Genomic DNA, 17,732 nt, shown 5'->3' on the forward strand with positions numbered 1-17,732 from the left:
CTCCAAGAAAGCGTCCCCCCTGCGTATTTATTAGGGATGAGCAATTATTTGATCTGCAGCTATATTGGATTATACTGATGACTTCATATGTAGACCATAGAACTGGCAAAGATGCTAAGGCACTTTTAATTTTTTTTTTTTTTTGCTATAATAAATCCAAATAGAGAATGTAAACAGGTTTCCCTTCCCATGCAAATTCTACCACAGTTTGTTCTTATCAGCGCTGTAGTTTTTTTAGTAATTGCAGCAGGTTGGGAGTCTTCCTGTTTTGCAGTATTTTTGTGTTACGAGTGTTCCGGGAGATAGCTGTACATGCATGAGCATGAAGGTCTGTGTACACAATTTAACCTGTGCATTCAGCAGAATTTATTTTCTTACAGCACCTTGATAAAATATTTAAGCACAGAGAACTTCAGCAGAAACTGGTGGATGCCAAGTTGGAGCAGTCTCAGGAAATGATGAAGGAAGCCGAGGAGCGACATCAGAAAGAAAAGGAATACGTACCTATCCTTCTAATCTGTCTGTCTTTTGTCTAACTTTAGGCCAAAACGAGCCCTGCATGCTATTTCACTAATATATTGGTTCTTCAGGTCCGAGCTGGGATAAAGTAGCAGAGACATTTTTATTGCTACTGTCAATGCTCGATGTAAAGGAACAGCCCCTGAAAGGCTGCTTTCATTGGCTTTTACAGATTTTGAAGCACACTGCAGAGAGGTAGGTTAGAGCAGACTGCTCTAGATAACTCACCGTTCCTGCACAGTTGATTCATGGTGACGTTGGGTCAGGTGATGCCATTAGTTTTCAAACAGCTCTGATACATGATACTCCATCTCCTCACGTGACAAATGAGCACATTTAAACAACCAGAGAGGAGAACAGGAACATGGGATTAAAGTGAGAGGGCTGAAGGCCAGTATTTCCCCCAGGCTCAGAGCCCCTTCCAGATGTCCTCCTGCTGGTCTGGTTTTGCCAGCGAAGGAGGCCACAGGAGCTGCTTGCTGTGACAAAGCCTCCTGTTCTCTTTTGCAGAGGTTCCCCTCCCCACATTGGTCTGCCGGTGCCTGTTTCAGGCAGGAAGGGCCTGGGGCCCTTCAGCAGCCTCCTCTGCCATTCCTCCCCACCTGAGGGGGCACACGTCTGGCAGGGGGACAGCAAAGAGCAGGAGAGATGCCCCCCGCAAGCACAGCAGGAATGGGAGAAGGGCACTCCTCCCTGGTCTCACACATTTTGCAACTCAATCAGACCAAAATTAATTTTCTCAGGCTGCCTGGTAGTTTCACAGCAATCCTAACATCTACAAAGGATCGGACTGACATCTAGTCCTTCTTCGCAGTGGTGGCAGCAGCTGAGACTACTCAAGGGGAGTGACAGGCTGTCATCGGCTGGAAGAAAGCTTCAGCTTTCACCAGTCCTCCAGCTAACTTGGGAGCCGCATGAGAGAGCTCTAAAGAGAGGATATTTATCCCCTCCCTGTATTTGGAAACAGATACGTTAGCACAAGCATGTCAAAGTATCATAAAATATGGATGAAAGTGTGGGACTCTAAGCCCTGTGGGTAGAGAGAAACACAGAAAACACTTCTTACCAAAAATTGCCCATAAGAGCATTTATCCTCTTCCTCTGCACCAATGTGGTGGCGGGGACACCCACTCCTGCTCAGCTTTACTCCCAGCTAAGGACTTAAGGGGGAGAGGAGCTGGGGCTTCTCTGTGTGCACATCTGCATGTTGCTGCATGACAATTTGTAGTCCAGCTGAGTTATTCCCTTTAACTGTGAAAGCTGTGTAAAGCCAAAACCCCAAATTTCATTCATGATGGTTGATTCTTGGCAGACTCAAACCCCAGGAAACGCTTCTAAGAAATACTTTACAATGAGAAAGCAAATTTGGGTTTACTTTACTGCAGTCACTGCAAGTTTTGCTACCAAGTACCAGTTTTCAGATGCTGAAAAAAAAAGAAAAAAAAAGAAAAAGTTGTGTAAGACAGGGCATTGGCTCTGTGGAAGGCTGACATATACGGCCTTGTAGCAATGACCTTTCTTGCTGTGCCTCACAGAACATGGGTTTTGGGGCTGCCTGTTGCCTGTGACTGGCCCTGTTTCTAGCTAAACCTTCTTTGTGTATTTTATCCAGAACTGATACGCACAGTTTTGTTATTTTCATCTCTTTTAAAGCAGTGAAAGTCATCACCATCTACATTTGGGAGTGGGAGGTTTTCTTTGTGGCTTTGCTGTACGTATGAGTAGCACCTATGAAATAATGGGTCTGAAAACAAGCTACAAAGCCTTTAAGAAGTAGGTGTATAATGATATGCACCATGTACAAAGAATATTTTTCACACTGTCCAAGCTAATGCTTAAAATCCCTGCCTTTAAGGTAGGCTGGTGATGTATTGCTAACGTCACCTCAGAGCAAGGTAGATTTAGCTGAAGAACTTAAATGACCGGCCGAAAGCCACGCAATGAGTCTAGGCATGATTAGCATGTCATGATTCATCCCAGGTAGCCCAGCAGCTGGAGAGCTGGCCTACTCGTGTCTCCCACCTCAATCATCTTGCTGAGTGCTTAGTCCCACCCACCCAGCTATCGTGCTGCTGTCTGTGGGAGTAATGTATATATAAGTATGTATGAAATCAAGGTGGTTTTGATGGAGTCCTCTCCTTTAGCTGCATCTCTCTCCTGCTCAGTAATGTGCAAAGTCGGAGCCTTACTGCATTTCAGCATCCTGTCATTTGAGGGAAAGGCTTTCAGAACTATGTGCCGATTCTCTCCATACCATTTTTTACATCCCTGTGCATGACTTTGGCTGCAGGGTTTTGAAAATGTCTTTAAATTAATTGTTTTTGTATTCTTTTATCTATGTGATTACTCCTTGAAGGCTCACTTTGATGTCTTCCTATGCAGTTCTCCCATACAGGAATCTTTGCCCCTGTACAAAATTTCTTTACCTCAGACAAGGAGAGATGCCCCCTCCTGCAGCCTCTGTACATCACATCTCGATAGGCAGGTCATCTCATTGCTTGCACAATTCACTCTACACGTGCAACTAAGAATCTGATTCCCAATATGAGGAGTAATGGTTCACACTGTGTGGCCTTCCCAAAGGGTCCGCTTTACCTAAGGATGCAGTTCTGCTATCATCCCATCACTGGTCAGTGCTACTTGGACTTCCTCCCCATACCATACATTTTTAGCACTTGTAATACGAACTTTGAGGTGCAATTAATTGCAGTTTAAAGTCTCTGTGGCTTTCAAGTATATGACTGGAAGGTATTGACCAGATTTCTACATAATTGGAATTTGCAGACTCTGGCAGCAAAAAGAGAAGCTTAGTTTTCATTAAGCCAGCCCCTAGATCCATGTCATTAAACGGGAATGTATGTTCTTGGGGACTGGCTTTTTCAGTCCTGGGCATGATGTGACTATCTGGGCCTCCAGCAGCTATCACAATGCTAATAATACAGTATAATATCACCACACTTCACTGAAGTGCTGCTTTGTAAACACCACATGCAATATTTATTCATTTCTTTATACTTCAGCCTCCTTGTTACCACTTCATAGCCTATTAATAAATGTGTCAGTTCTCCTGATTCGTTTTCTCCCAGCTTGGTGTTTGCAGATAACCTCAGGCTGCATAAGACCGCGTGCTAATTTGAGCAAGCCTCTCTGTGGCTTGCTTCCACTACAGAAGAGTTTATCAACTCTCAGATTTTTACTGGCTGCAGAAGCTATGTGGGTCAATAGGAGAGAAGAAGGATTATTTCATTAACAGGCAAAAGAAGCAACTTTTCTCTGCCTTCTCTGTCCATGTCCTGTGCTGTGGCAGAAGATGTGGCACGGGAGGTGGGACCTTTTCATTATCCCAGGAACACTGGGTACAAGGGTAACTCTAACTGAGATTTAAGCAATACAGATAAAAGCCCCGTTCTTGGAAGTAATGACTGGCCAAGAGACTGGGTAGCTCTGAAGGTTTTCAAAGCACTTTTTATTAAAACAATCAAACTGGACACCCTATAATTCCTAAAAAAATAACCCACCCCAAAACCCAAACAAGTAGATATGGGAGAAATGTGAAACTTAAAAAACCAGATTTCATACAAACTTAAAAAAATGAATTATTTTTGTGTGTATAAAATATACCCTCTCCCAAGAAAACAAATGCATCAGCTGAGGTTTATTTAACCTAGGCCTACTCATACCATCTCTTTTTACCAGCTATGAAGCAACCTATTCGAAGTTTTAGTCAACAAGATCTAAAGTCAAGAATTTGACTTATCTCCTTTGAACCAAATATCAGATTAAATTCTCACCATAAATTCTAAAAGTCAGGTATAAAGCAATCAGAACATGGTATTTCTTCATGAAATTCATACTTGAGCTGTAGAACATTCTTGTCTATGAAATTGCAGATGATAAAAATTCAGTGGGTCCAAATCAAAAAGCCAAATTGATGGAAGAAATATTTTTCTAGAGCTAAGATAGATAGATATATATATACACATGGGCAACAAGTCAAATTCAGATTGTCTTTGTGCCACAAATAGCTAGAGACAGGGAGGGAATTTATTGTGTTGTTCAGTCAGCATTTGTAGGATACATCTTCAGCTCTTTTTCCAGGTGGTATTCAAGTGGTTTACATGTGTTATTTCCAAAAAAATGGTTAGAATAAAAGTTTTTATGAGGGATCAAATAAATTTTCTGCATGTGCTTCTACTCACCTTTCACTTCCAGTATGAGAGTAGGTGACTTTTACACTGTGGTTTCATTTTCAATATATTTTCAGAACCGAACTGTGCTATTCTAAACAGTGCAATTTAATCTAACAGAAGAAAGTCCTGTGGTAAACTAACTTGTTTATATGTCGTTTCTCAAACTATCATTAACGTTCTTTTTCTAAAATACATTTGGCCTAGCCAGTAAAATGCTTTATAAATGTTTGGTAGGCCATAGGCACATTTCTTTAACACTTCAGTAAATGTTTCCTGCTTTCAGATTAAACCAGTTGCTAGAATATTACTACACGCTTTGGAAGTGCTGGCTCAGAACTGCAGCCTGGAAAAATCTCTGTACTGTACACCTCACTTCTACAATTCATTCAGCCTCCACCGAACTCTCCCATCTGCAGCCTGCACGTCAGCATGTCATTTTGCTGAATACCTTGAAGTAGGGAATCACATCTCCTCAGGAGCAGCCAGGGATGAAACTGCAGTCAAGCTCTTCCTGGGCTGCCTCCTTGATCCAAGGGAGGCGTTTGTCGCCCCCGAGCTGGGATTCTCCGCTGATGGCATGTCAATGCAAACAGAGCCCAAAGATAACAGGCATCAGCAGATGTGTGATATTTACTGTGCGTTCCTTTCCTGAAAGCTTGCAGATTTTTTGAGGCAGGCCTGACTGTCGCCGTGCCTGTGTGCTGAGTCCTGATCGTTAATGCAAAGGGGAGTTTGCCATTCACTGAAGAGCAGGAATTTGGCCGGAGCTGTGCTGAGATGAAAGTGCCAGAGAGTATCATAACCACTCTCCAGAAATCTAGTGAAGATAGGTTAAATACCACGCTTTTTAGAGCCCACTGTACTGCACACTTAATTCCAAGTAGGTTCTGAACGCCTATTAAGATATGCCTTTGCAAACCAAATGCCCTGTCCCACGTCTCTGGAGAGCACTAAATACTCTGTCTTGCCTAACTCCTCTAACTACATTCATCTGAAAGTTAGATCACTCCTTATCAAGGTAGCAGTGGCAGAAGCATAGGTAGCTGGAGGATGAGGTTTTCCAGCTGATTGATAAACTAGGGACCTAACAATTTTCTCTCTGTTGCCCAAAACACAGCTCCTGAACCAAGCTGCAGAATGGAAGCTCCAGGCCAAAATGTTAAAGGAGCAAGAGACTGTCCTGCAGGCACAGGTGATGTAGGGGAGGTGACTGCATGGTGTGCTGTTGTTTCCCAGTTTCTAACCCATGAGGCACGTTCCAGATAAAGTATCCAAACCGCTTTCCCTTCTAGCCTCATGCTATATCCCATAGAGTATTGCAAAGGAAACAGGTTATTTTCAAGCCAACTGTAAGGTAATGCCCATACTGCAGATCATACTGTGGCATGTAGGTTGTTTAGCCTGGAGAAGAAAAGGCTCTGGGAAGACCTTCTTGTGTGTTGCCCTTTGACACTTAAAGGGAAAGATGGAGACAGCCTTTTTTACCGGGGCCAGTAGTTATAAGACAAGGGGTAAGGGTTTTAAACTAAAAGAGGGTAGATTCAGGTTAGATATAAGGAAGAAATTCTTTAGTCTCAGGGTGGTGAGACACTGGAACAGTTTGCCCAGAGAAGTTGTACATGCTCCATCATTGGAAGTGTTCAAGGTCAGGTCAGACAGGGCTTTGAGCAACCTGATCTAGTGAAAGATGTCCCAGCCCAAGGCAGGGGGGGTGGACAAGATGATCTTTCAATGTCCCTGCCAACCTAAAAACAATCTATGGTACTGTGATTTATGAGTGTTCACAGTATTCAACCACACAACAATGTGTGTGCCTTGGCTTGATTATACACCACAACTACCCTTCAGGACAGTTTCTAATCCGGCAAAGCACTGGAGTACATACATATCATGAAACATATTTACCAAACCAGAGCTGATGTGCTCACGTGCTTTTCTGGACTGGGGTGTGAAGGCAGCGTTTTCATTAACTTTAGCAGGATTCCTGCCTACTAAGGGCTTATACAAAGGGGCCTCTAGGATTTCAGTGTTTAGTTGGAATTTGAAACATTCAATAAAATAAAATTACTTGCCAAAATTACACTAAGAGTCAGGCTGGAGTGAAAGGCAGGAAAAACAAGAAACAGGCAGTATATACTACACTTTGAGAGCAATGCAATAATTGGCCTTGGATACGAGTGATAACACTAGATGACATGCTGGATTTTCACACCAAAAAGAGGCAGCATCAGTAGATTTTCCTAGACTTACGGAAACAGTCATGTAGGTTTATCTTCTTTGACCTGTCTGTGAGAACGGACCCTCCCAGCAGAGCCGTTGGGAGGGGGGTGGGTGTGTGTCAGTCTTTCAGCCCCTCTGCAGCTGCCCGTCTCCTCACCCATCAGGAAGCCTCCTCCTCGCCCTTGCTCATAGTTAATCGTACTGGTAAGTTGTTCCAGCCCTGCCCTTCTAGTTGGTCTAATTCCTACCTGTTGAGCAGTCAAGAAAGGCTAACATTAAACTGATAACCTGGAAATATGCTAAGAGAGGCTTGGTCCTTTACGTGTTTTTTTCAAAGGCTAAGATAAGCCAGTAGCGCACCAAAGAACATCACATAAACTGTTGCTGACACCAGTTTGACAGGTTTTGCAATCATACCTCAAAGGCCTCCAGCTGAGTCTGTCCTGACTGCGAACCTGCTCCTAATTTTCTCAGAGTGGTTGTAATTAAACTTTTATGTTCAACCAGAAAGAGCTTTGTATGCAGGCAGACCTCTGTAGCCAGTTTAATGAAATTGAAGGTATTGATAAAAGCTAGAATATATTAAGCATACCTTTGAAACGGTAAAATTGTCTTTAGAAAAATCCAGTCAAACAAGTCTGGAAAGGCATTGATAATACATATGCCCCTCGCAGACTTGCACAGATGAAAATTAAGTGATTCACTTGTTGAAATGCAACATGCAGTTAGGTGTTCTGTGCAAGCGTGAGAGCCCTGTCCCTTACACATCAACCTTCATTTGGAATTACTGGGAATAACACCATTGGTGGTGGTAGTGGTAGTAGTAGTAGTATGGTAGCACTGAAGACCTCCCCCATGGACCACGTGCCATTGTGTAAGGTGTTGTGCAAGCACGGAACAGAGAGAGCATAAATAGCTCCTTGATTCAAAACAACAAATAGATATTAACAGAGGAACTGCTGCATGGAAATTATGAGAAGACATTGGTCAATGAGATAAGGAGAAGCCATAGCATAGCCCTCCCTGCCTGCTCTAGCAAGTGAGATACCACTCCATTTTAGAGGAGGTGATGAACACCCACTGCTTTCTGGAGCTGGAAGGAGTCAGGGGACATCAGCTTCATGCCTGCCTGTCTCTGGGTGGCACAGTGTGCCTGAGGCAGCCAAATCTGGCCCTCCAAATGGTGACAAGGATCTGGCACCAGCTGAGGGAATACACCCGAACCATGGTGGTGCTTACCAGGATGCTGCACACCCTCCCCAGGCATGTTGTTTAGACGGACTTTTTTAGCTCTGTGCTTTTAAACAAAGTGAGAAGATAAAAGTCAGGCAAGGCCTTTAATTTTTGGTACCTGCCGTAGCACAACCACTGGGCTATGGCAATCAAGAAGAACGTAATAGGGCCGAAGTGGTGTCCTCTCTGTACCACCCTCATGGCAAGGCGATGTGGAGATGCCCTCGCTTCCCAAAGCTTTGCACTGACAAGTTCTCACCTGGCGGCAGCGCTGCCCACACTGCCAGGGGAGCTGGACGGGTGGTGGGCAGCAGCAAGGGGGTCCTCGTCTCCCAAACCGAGCAGCACGAGCGCATGCTGATGGTGAGAGACAGCTCTCGCAGCCTGTTCCCAACCACTATGAAAACATTCATTTATTATTCAAATCTAAATTGCAGAAGCTATTCTTGGTACTATGGTACTGCCTAGGGCTGAGATCAGAGCTCACCCTGTTCAAACCTGAAAGGTTTTTAATCTAATTAAACAACAGGGAAAAGTTAGAAGGGAAAAGCAGAGGCAGAGAACTGAGGCAAGTTTTTTTAAGACAATGGCTCTGGGCTAGGAGCTCCAGTTTGCTGGCTCCCACCCCTGTTCCCTCACCTGGCTTTGGGATGCTCAGGCACTATTCCTTAGAGCCATGACGTCTACTCCAAATGTCTCACTTGGTACCAGTGTCCCACTTACGCTGTGGCACTCAGGCTGCTACAACAGATCCCTCTGCGTTTCTGTTTGTGCATAGGTCACAGCTCCGGCTACAGCCTTGTATAAATACACACATTCAAGCGTCATGTCAGCTAGCTCCGATACTGGCACCACGGAGCTCTGCATGGATTGACCTCCCATTTTATTGACCTTCACCCAGCTCGGCAGGGAAGGACTGCAGCCAGGGCAGCCGTATTCATGGTCGCCGAGCTCGGGAGCACCCACACCACACTGCAATTATGGCCACGACATATTTTAAGGGGCATCATAACAACTAACCACAAAGAACATGAATCATAACGTACCCATATTAGACACACCCCACTATAAGCAACATATCCTAAACCTTCTTTTCCTCAGTAAGTGAAGAGTAGTGGCAGGGGAAGGTATATGTTGGCTGGCACCACACAAAATAAAAACTCCTATCCAACCATTTATTCAGCTCCCCGCCAGTGCGGAGAGGGCAGCCAGCCCCCAGCCGGATGCCTGAATACTGCAGGCTGCTCTTGAAGCTCCCATTGCACTGCGCCCGCCCCACCTCAGCCACTGAGTGTTATGCCAATCACTCTTTTTCTAATGAGAGCTGTCAGGCTGGACAGATGAAATGTCCAACCACCTAAACACTGCTGGGGGTGCTCTGGCACCAGAAGGAAGTGGCTGAGTTGGAGCTGATCTTCTTTTCCAATGAGCAGATGATGATGCTTTATCTGTATAGCATCCTGCGTGATTTTGGAGCTTCGGAAGCGCTTTTCCCACTCAGAAAAAAAAAAAAAAAAAAAAAAGAAAGAAAATGCAGAAACCAAGATATTCTCACATAAAAATTAACCTCAGATCTTTAGAACAATTTAAAAAAAAATCCACAGATTTTAGATATAAGAATATGTCTCACTGACAAAATACAGCCACAGATGAACTTTCACGTGCCTACCAGGTGTAAACCGATAGCAAAATATGGAGCCCTAATAGTCTTAAACGCTGGCACATTGCAACACATCTTTCTTCTGCTCTGCTTCATGAAGTGAAGCGAAGCTGGCAGAAGAGGCTGGCAGGGAATTGTTTTCTCTGCCTTTGCTGGCCTTGCCCGCAGCTGCAATCTGCACACAGGCTACAAAATAGAGCTGACAAGGTGCCCCCTCAGCTCACTCAAGCCAGCGATGCAGGGATGCAGCTTGAAGGAATCCAGCGCAGGATGATGGTGGTGCGAAGCACAGGGTGGCCTTTGCTCAGTGGTGGGGCTGCCCCAAGTGCCAGATAACACAGGAAGGGAGCAGTGAGGCTCCCCTTCAGCGGTGAAGTCCAGTGAAGCACATCAGCTGCTGCCTGGTGCAGCTCCTGGCCACAGCCTGAGCCACCGAGTGGGGACTGGAAAGCTGGAAGAGGGGAAACTGTGGCTGCAGCGTGATGTGGGGATTTCTCTCCCCCCAGCTCGCTCAGACATCAGAAGCAGCGTAGCCAGGGTAGCACCCAGCTCCCAGCCTGGCTTCTTGGGTTATCAAGAAGGCAGGTAAACAGCTGGGCAGCCGGGCTGTACTGGGCTCCTCACCTAAAGCCTGCCAGAGTTTACGCCCTCAGGTTAAAGTTGGAGTTTGGCGATGTCTGCATGGCGAAGCAAGGCTTAGAGCTCAGGCACAACTCTGACCACGCTGGCTCTCCCCTTGAGTTAATCCCACCGCCTGGTCCTGCACAGCATCAGTGGTCAGACCAGCTCAGGTTAATCCCTGCCCACAGAGACGGCCCGGGGATCACATTATTGGTTTCCATTCTGTAGGTCATCCTAGGAGTCCTTTCCAGTAGGTGTCAGCCACAATGGTATATAGAAAAGAAGTATACAGGGCTTGTGAGGAAAGGCAGGGACTGGAAATCTTTGTAGGCTTTAATGCTGTCCTCTTGAAATCTCCACAGAGTTACCTAGGGAAATGTTCTCAGAAGTCTCCACTTCTAGGGAATTCTTTTGCTTCTGGGCACCCCACGTAGAGACACCATAGCTACAACATTCAGGAAAATATGGCACCCATAATTCCCTTCTTAAAATCACTGGCCTGGGTATTCAGTCTATTCTTCTTCAGTTTACCTTTCTGCAACAGAGGAATCATAATAGTTTGCAACCTTAAAAAGATGCATAGAGTTTCAGTTCCCTAATATTTGTCGTCCATGGTCTCCAAACAGAAGCTTATTTCCATGTCCAAACACAATACTTATTTTATTACCTTCTACCAAAATAGAAGCTCACCATTCTGGAGACTGAAATGACTGTTGTTATTTTTTTCCCTGTTAATGCAGATCACTCTCTACTCTGAAAGATTTGAAGAATTTCAGAAAACATTGACCAAAAGCAATGAAGTGTTTGCCACGTTCAAACAGGAGATGGAGAAAGTGAGTAGCAGCTCATACCTGAACTCTGTGCTTGAGACTCTCCTTTTAGATTTTGATATTTCTCACTGCAATAATTTTATCTGGGATGGGGACATTTCTGCACATTTTGGAGAACAATCTCATCAACATCCAAATAAGATCTGGGGCACACTTAGCCACAACAGACAGCAGCGTAGACTTCAACACTGCAAGCTGAATAATTCACTCTCCCTTTCATCTGAAACAGAAATTGCCTTGAAGAACAAACATTTTACCTAAAATCTAATGTGGTGGTTGGGTACAGACCCCTCAGAGATACCAAAGGGGGGGAATTTGGAGCTGCGTTTGTCAGCCCGTGTCTCCAGGAGTGCCCAGAGCTTCCTGGATGACTGACACTGATACAGAAAGGTTGACACAGGCTACATGTCTTCCCACTGGGGCGTGTGGGCAGAGCTGAAGCCGACCAACACCTTCCCACCATTAAGCTCAAGTGATTGTCCCCTTGCAGCTGGTGTACTTGTTTCCTGTAATCAATGAGAATCAAAAAACACACACACCCGCTTTCATAATAAACGATGTTCTGCTCTGCCACCAGGGCCCAAAATCCCGGTGCTCTGATCTGGGCAGCTTCTAATGATCTTCACAGAGTTCAGCCTGCAGAAAACCAAAGGGAAAGATGGTGCTATATAGCTAGCAGTGTGCGTTGGAGCTAGTACAGAGGTGACTAATCCAGAGGGAACTTCCTTGACAGTGCTGACTCAGAAGATACAAGCCCTTCTTTAACTTCCCAGCAGCGCAACACTGCGGTCTTTGTAAAGAGACAAACAGAATAACGTCATCTTTTCTTTGCCTTTTGTTTTTGTGATAGTTTGTACTCCGGGAGTTGGCTATACTTTTACACACACAATCAACTGGTCCTGCTTTAGGACTACAGACTGGAGGCTGAAAGTTATATGGCAGCTACTTAAAACCAAATGCATCCTTTAATATTACTTAGCACAGCCACTACAGCACCTGGTAGCAGTGTTATGAGTGCAGCCAAAGACCTAAATAAAAGGGCTGCCCTAATTTAATCTGCGGCATGGAATTCCTGTTGTAATTCAGCTTTTCCTCCTGCTTCTATAGATGACAAAGAAAATGAAGAAGTTGGAAAAGGATACTGCTACCTGGAAATCCAGGTTTGAGAGCTGTAACAGAGCATTACTGGACATGATTGAAGAGGTGAGTGGTCTTTCTCTTCTCAGGATGCACCTCTTCCCCCACATAATGCTTTAACTAGGAGATGAGATGACCTGAAACTGCCACAAGTCAATAAAAGATTTGTTCTTGAATCTAAGGGTCTTTTTTTTCAAGCTACCTCGATAATTAGATGTCTTTAAAAAAAAAAGACAAAAATCCCAACTGCTATGGCTTTTAGATTGTGCTAAAATCCCAACTGCTATGGCTTTTAGATTCATTACGTCCACGGGAAACTGAATTATGTAACTGTGAATTTTAAGTGCTCTAAAAATGTGCTATTGTTAATGCTCTCACATAGAAGCAAATTGGCATTAGTTCACTTCACGCTACTTTCTTTCTGCATAAGAGCATCCACCCAGGGAATTAATGTGCTCTAGCTAATGAACTTTAAATTCCTGCCTTTCGTTGACTTCCTGTGTAGGCAAACTCTAAGAGCCAAAAGCAAGTACTATGGCTCACCATAGTTTTAAACACGCTGTCACAGGGGCATTGCAGAGGAAATTCATAAGCATGTTGGAACTCGTTCAAATAAGATAAGAGGCTGCCTGAAGTTTCACCCTAAACTTACACTGAACTTGGACCAGGTCTTTCTGGTTAACTTCGTAGCTCTGTGCTACTGCCATTTCTACCGGTTTCTATATCTCTTGTTTCCTCACTGGGTGTAGAAGCAAGAAAATGTTCCAATTTAGGCTGCTCTCACAGAAACTGGAAGCAAAATAAACAAAAAATACAATACAGCTTGTTTTCCCCCAAATTCACATCCACACCCACCAGAAGTCCAGGTAGGTTTTTGGATGCTTATCTGTACAGGCATCCAGTATGTTTTTCCATCTCTACAGATCATCAACGGGTATTCCTGCAAATATTTTTGAGTGAAATTAATCTGAATGCATATGGAGAATGCTAATACGCTACAGTAGCAGGGGTGAATTTCCTCCTGAAGCTTCAGTGCAAAAGACCATAGTTACTGTAGAGCAGTTGATGAAAGCCAGCTACCTGGCAGAGTCCTGTGAGGGCTGCCTAGATCTCAAATTGTTTCTTAATTGTCAGTTCCACCGATGAATTGCATTGCACCCAGACTTAGGCCACACCTTTGTTTGATATCTTTGACCACAGAAAGCCATGAGGTCCAAGGAATACGAGTGCTTCGCGCTGAAAATCCAGAGGCTAGAGAACCTTTGCCGGGCTCTGCAGGAAGAGAGGAATGAATTGTACAAAAAAATAAAGCAGGCACAGTTCCCTGAGGAGGTGAATGGAAATGGCATCTTAGAAGAAGAAGATGACGCTGATACGAGCCCTTCCTCCTCTGAGCAGGCAAGCATTGAGCTGCACACTACTGATGAGAACATGCTGAAGGAGCTGGCTGAAGCTTTCGGGGTGTCCCACAAGGCAGAGGAATCCCTCCCAAGCAACTGCAGCACTCCAGAGACCTGTGGTGCTCAAACATGCAATGCTGTCCTGGTGCCAGAGCTCCCCTCTCCTCTCACCCCACTGTCAGAGGCCAGGAATCACTGCGAGCAGCCCAGAATGAGCACGCCAATGCCCACTGAACACATGCCGGCACCCACTGGAAGCCCACCAGTGCCTACTGGAAATACAACAATGCCCATTGAGAACGTGCCAAAGCCCACCAAAAGCATGCCCGCGCTCCCAGAAAGGGAGCCAACACCCACAGAAAGTGCGCCAACACCTCCTGAGAGCATGCCAGTACCCACTGGGAACACGCCAAAACCCACTGAAAACATGCCAGCAACCCCCGAAAACGTGCCAATACCCACACAAAACGTGCCCACTCCCCTTGGGAATACGCTGATAACCATGAAAAGCCCACCAAAAGCTGCAGAACGTGTGGATGAACCAGCGGAGTGGTCTGTCCAAGGTCAGTCTGCAGAGAAAACAGGGTACACAGACATGGAAGCAGTCGATTGAAGACACTGAGGTGTCCAGGCTTGTCTTCTACAAACCACAGCTCTGCTTTGTCCTCTAAATTGATACCTTTTTTTTTTAAAAAAAGAAACAAAATGTGGGTGCTAAAACACACTCACATATCTGTAGGCAAATGTAATGCACTTCTCTTTGCTACCACTATCCAGTAATAATGGGTCTGCAAATTTTACTGTTCATCTGCTTGAAGCATAATATTTTCTTAATGACAGGAAAATACAATGAAATTACAGGATCTTTTTTCCCAGGCATAATGAGTCATCTCATTCAGCAAAATAATTTTAAAGTGTTGAAGTTTCATGTTTCAAAAATCATTGCAATTCACATACCTATATTTAAAGACTCATAATTAATTGTATCTGTTTGTTACGAGGTTGCCTACAATGTTACGATGATGGCCTACTGGGACACGTAGTGATTTTAATAAATGAGGTCAAAGGAATCTGTAATTATAAAGTAAAGTAGTGAAACCATCGATGTGGTCAGCCATATCCAAGGAAAGGTGCAATAACAAAAGGTGAATGCTTGTACAAGTAAACTACCACTCAGCGCTGCATGGCCTGAACACCCACAAGCTCCTAGCCTCACCTTGAATTGGTCTTTTCTGCTTAGTCGTCTAAAAGAGGTTTTGTTTTCAAAAGGGGAGAAGATCTTTTTTTGATTCCTCATAAAATGACTGAAAACAACAGCAATTTCCAAATTGATGGCAATTCCCAAGGTAGGGCTCACAACCTTCTTTCTGCACCCAACAGAAACCTCCTAGTTTGTCGTACTTTTGGGAATCATGAACCCAACAGAGGGGGTCATGGCTGCTTCCAGCTCACAAATGAGGTCATAAGTTCAGAAATGGGTTGCAGATGATGGCTTTAGGCCAGGAACAGGAAGCAGAGTGGAGCTACAGTGGAAGGTACCAGTATGTATTCCAGAAGATACCCCTGAGATCATGCTTTCAGATGGTCCCATCTCTCCCAGTCACAGCCACATGAACCCATACACCACAGCTTCCTCTTGACCCTGCTGCATGTGCTGATGCTCCCAGGAGAAGGACGAGCACACTTGCCTGTCACCCCGCTCATTGGAGTGGAGCACAAGTAAATAGCCCAGAAGCAAACAGGTATCAGGAAAGCAGGAATCCCTCTTACAGACACCTTCGGGGACTGGCTACGTTCTCATCCCCTCTCTTGTCTAACCAGCTTTTCCTGTCTGCCTGCCAACACGTCACTGCTTGATAATGTAGCCACCTTGTCAGAAACTGCTGGATTCTAGTACCAAGAACAAAGATAAAGAAGGAGGAGGGTAAGAGAGGGCACCTACCCAGACAGCTGTAAGATCTCAAGCAAGGAGAGCAAGAAGGCTTTTGGAAGAATAGTAAAAAAATCCTGTTGGCACAGTTCTTGTTTCTCATCTCCTTCCTCTGAATTCTGTCTAGGCCTTTTGGAGTCTGAGCTGGATAGCTTAACAATTTGAAAAGGGCAATTAAATAAGATGTCCAGAGGCTGGAAAGGGAAATGTTACAATCAAACCAACCCGTGTTCATACGCAAATCCCAAGAAGCTCCTGAAGACAAAGTGGCTCATTCAAAACGAAGTTGAAATACAGGTGAACCACAAGAAAAGGTGCCATCTTTGGCAGACCATGGGAGACTGTGTCCACAGAGTCCCTCCAAAAGCAGGATTTGACTCTTTGCTTGCTGCCAACGTGGTCTACACTCTGGTTGCATAGGCCTGTGTCTACACTACTTGGTCCATCCTTTTTGAGAGCTAACCGTTGGAGTATACAGAGTGTGATTTGCAAAAGTTTGTTTTGATAAGGCCTTATGAGTAGCTATTACGGCTACAGTTTTCAAATGTGGATGCCTTACGTTAAATACCAAGACTATGGGATTTATCCCATGTCTTTAGTCACCTGAAAGTAGATCATTCAAGTCTTAGTTACCACAAGCTCCTTTTATAAGCAGTGGAGAAGAATAGGCATCTTTTGAGAAGTTGTCTCACGGTAAGACTGGCATCCAAGACGGAAGAAATTACTTTCTCTCTGAAGACGTTTCTCTTCACTGATTCTAGAGTCAGCCAAAGACAACTAGGTTAAATTTAGAATGTCTTTTACTAGGTGTCTAAATTAGGTAAGATGAATCCCATCAAACATTCAGATTCAAAGCCCTAAGCCATCTCTGAAAATCAAGCCCCTTATGTGCCTGTGAAAATCATAGAATCATAGACTATTTCAGGTTGGAAAAGGCCTTTAAGATCATTGAGTCCAATTGTTAACCTAGCACTGCCAAGTCCACCACTAAACCATGCACCTAAGCACCACGTATACACACCTTTTAAATACCTCCAGGTGTGGTGACTCAACCACTTCCCTGGGCAGCCTATATTAATGTTAACCTATAACAAATCCTTATCCTAAGATAAAAAGTGACACGCCCTTGATTTACTTTTTTTAGTTTCCATTGACTTGAGTCTGTAGAAATCTAGCTTCCATTACAAGTACAAGTTTTGTTTGTTGTTAAGGTGACTTTTAAAATTAATGCAATTTATATAGCTGTTAATGGGTTTTTTTTCCTTTCTTGGTCTTGTTTGATTCTGTTGCCATTTTAGTAATTACCTGCATGAAACCAACTTCTTTTTCTTCAAGGAAGCCCTTAGAATGCCTTAGTTGTTTTCTTATATATTCAAATATTCAATTACATAATAATAATGATCAACATGGCCTTGCAACTGTAACTTGGTTCCATTTTGCATAATCATTATGGTTGCATCTTTAATTATATAATTGTTGCCTCATACCTTCCAACTTCAGCAAGCAGGGAGACAAAGATCCTATAGATAAGAACTTCCTACATAGTCATGATTGATTCTTACAGCATCATCCCTCATGAATAATTACACAACCTTCTGGGAAAATCACTCCCACTCTATTCTGCCTTCCTCATTTTCACCCTTTTAATTCTTGCATCTGAAACTGCACTCACATACTTGCAATTCCTATTACTCCCTGTGAGTTTCTACCCACGTACCTACCTGTTGCTTCTCTTCTTCCATACCGTCTACCAACTGCATTTATTTATTACAGTTTCCTCCTCATTCTCAGTGTTTACGTACAACACTCAAAGCCCAGGAGAGCGACCCTCCCCGCTTTTAATTCCAGGATTGGGCCTTGCATGTTTGCAGGAGATGGGGAAAAAAAACGTAGGGAAAATTCTGGCTGATCCCAGGCTGGATGGAGCATTTATAGTCACACTATGGGGATGGTTTATGTGTAATCTCATGGCCCGTAGAGCTGTGGGAGGCT

At 44.2% G+C, this 17,732-nt stretch overlaps 1 protein-coding gene across 1 annotated transcript in view; it reads left to right on the forward strand.

Annotated features, from left to right (window-relative positions):
• The window catches only part of TXLNB (taxilin beta), a 37,200-nt gene extending 20,042 nt beyond the window's left edge, over positions 1-17,158 (forward strand). Inside the window, exons 6-10 of the mRNA XM_082481205.1 lie at positions 381-500; positions 5,827-5,901; positions 11,184-11,276; positions 12,381-12,476; positions 13,611-17,158. Of these exons, the coding sequence (XP_082337331.1) occupies positions 381-500; positions 5,827-5,901; positions 11,184-11,276; positions 12,381-12,476; positions 13,611-14,423 (1,197 nt within the window). The 3' untranslated portion in view covers positions 14,424-17,158. The remainder of the gene's footprint in view (positions 1-380; positions 501-5,826; positions 5,902-11,183; positions 11,277-12,380; positions 12,477-13,610) is intronic.
• Positions 17,159-17,732: the final 574 nt, after the last annotated feature.

This window comes from Vanellus vanellus (assembly GCF_965231255.1).
Source record: "Vanellus vanellus genome assembly, chromosome: 3".
Lineage (NCBI taxonomy): Eukaryota > Metazoa > Chordata > Aves > Charadriiformes > Charadriidae > Vanellus > Vanellus vanellus.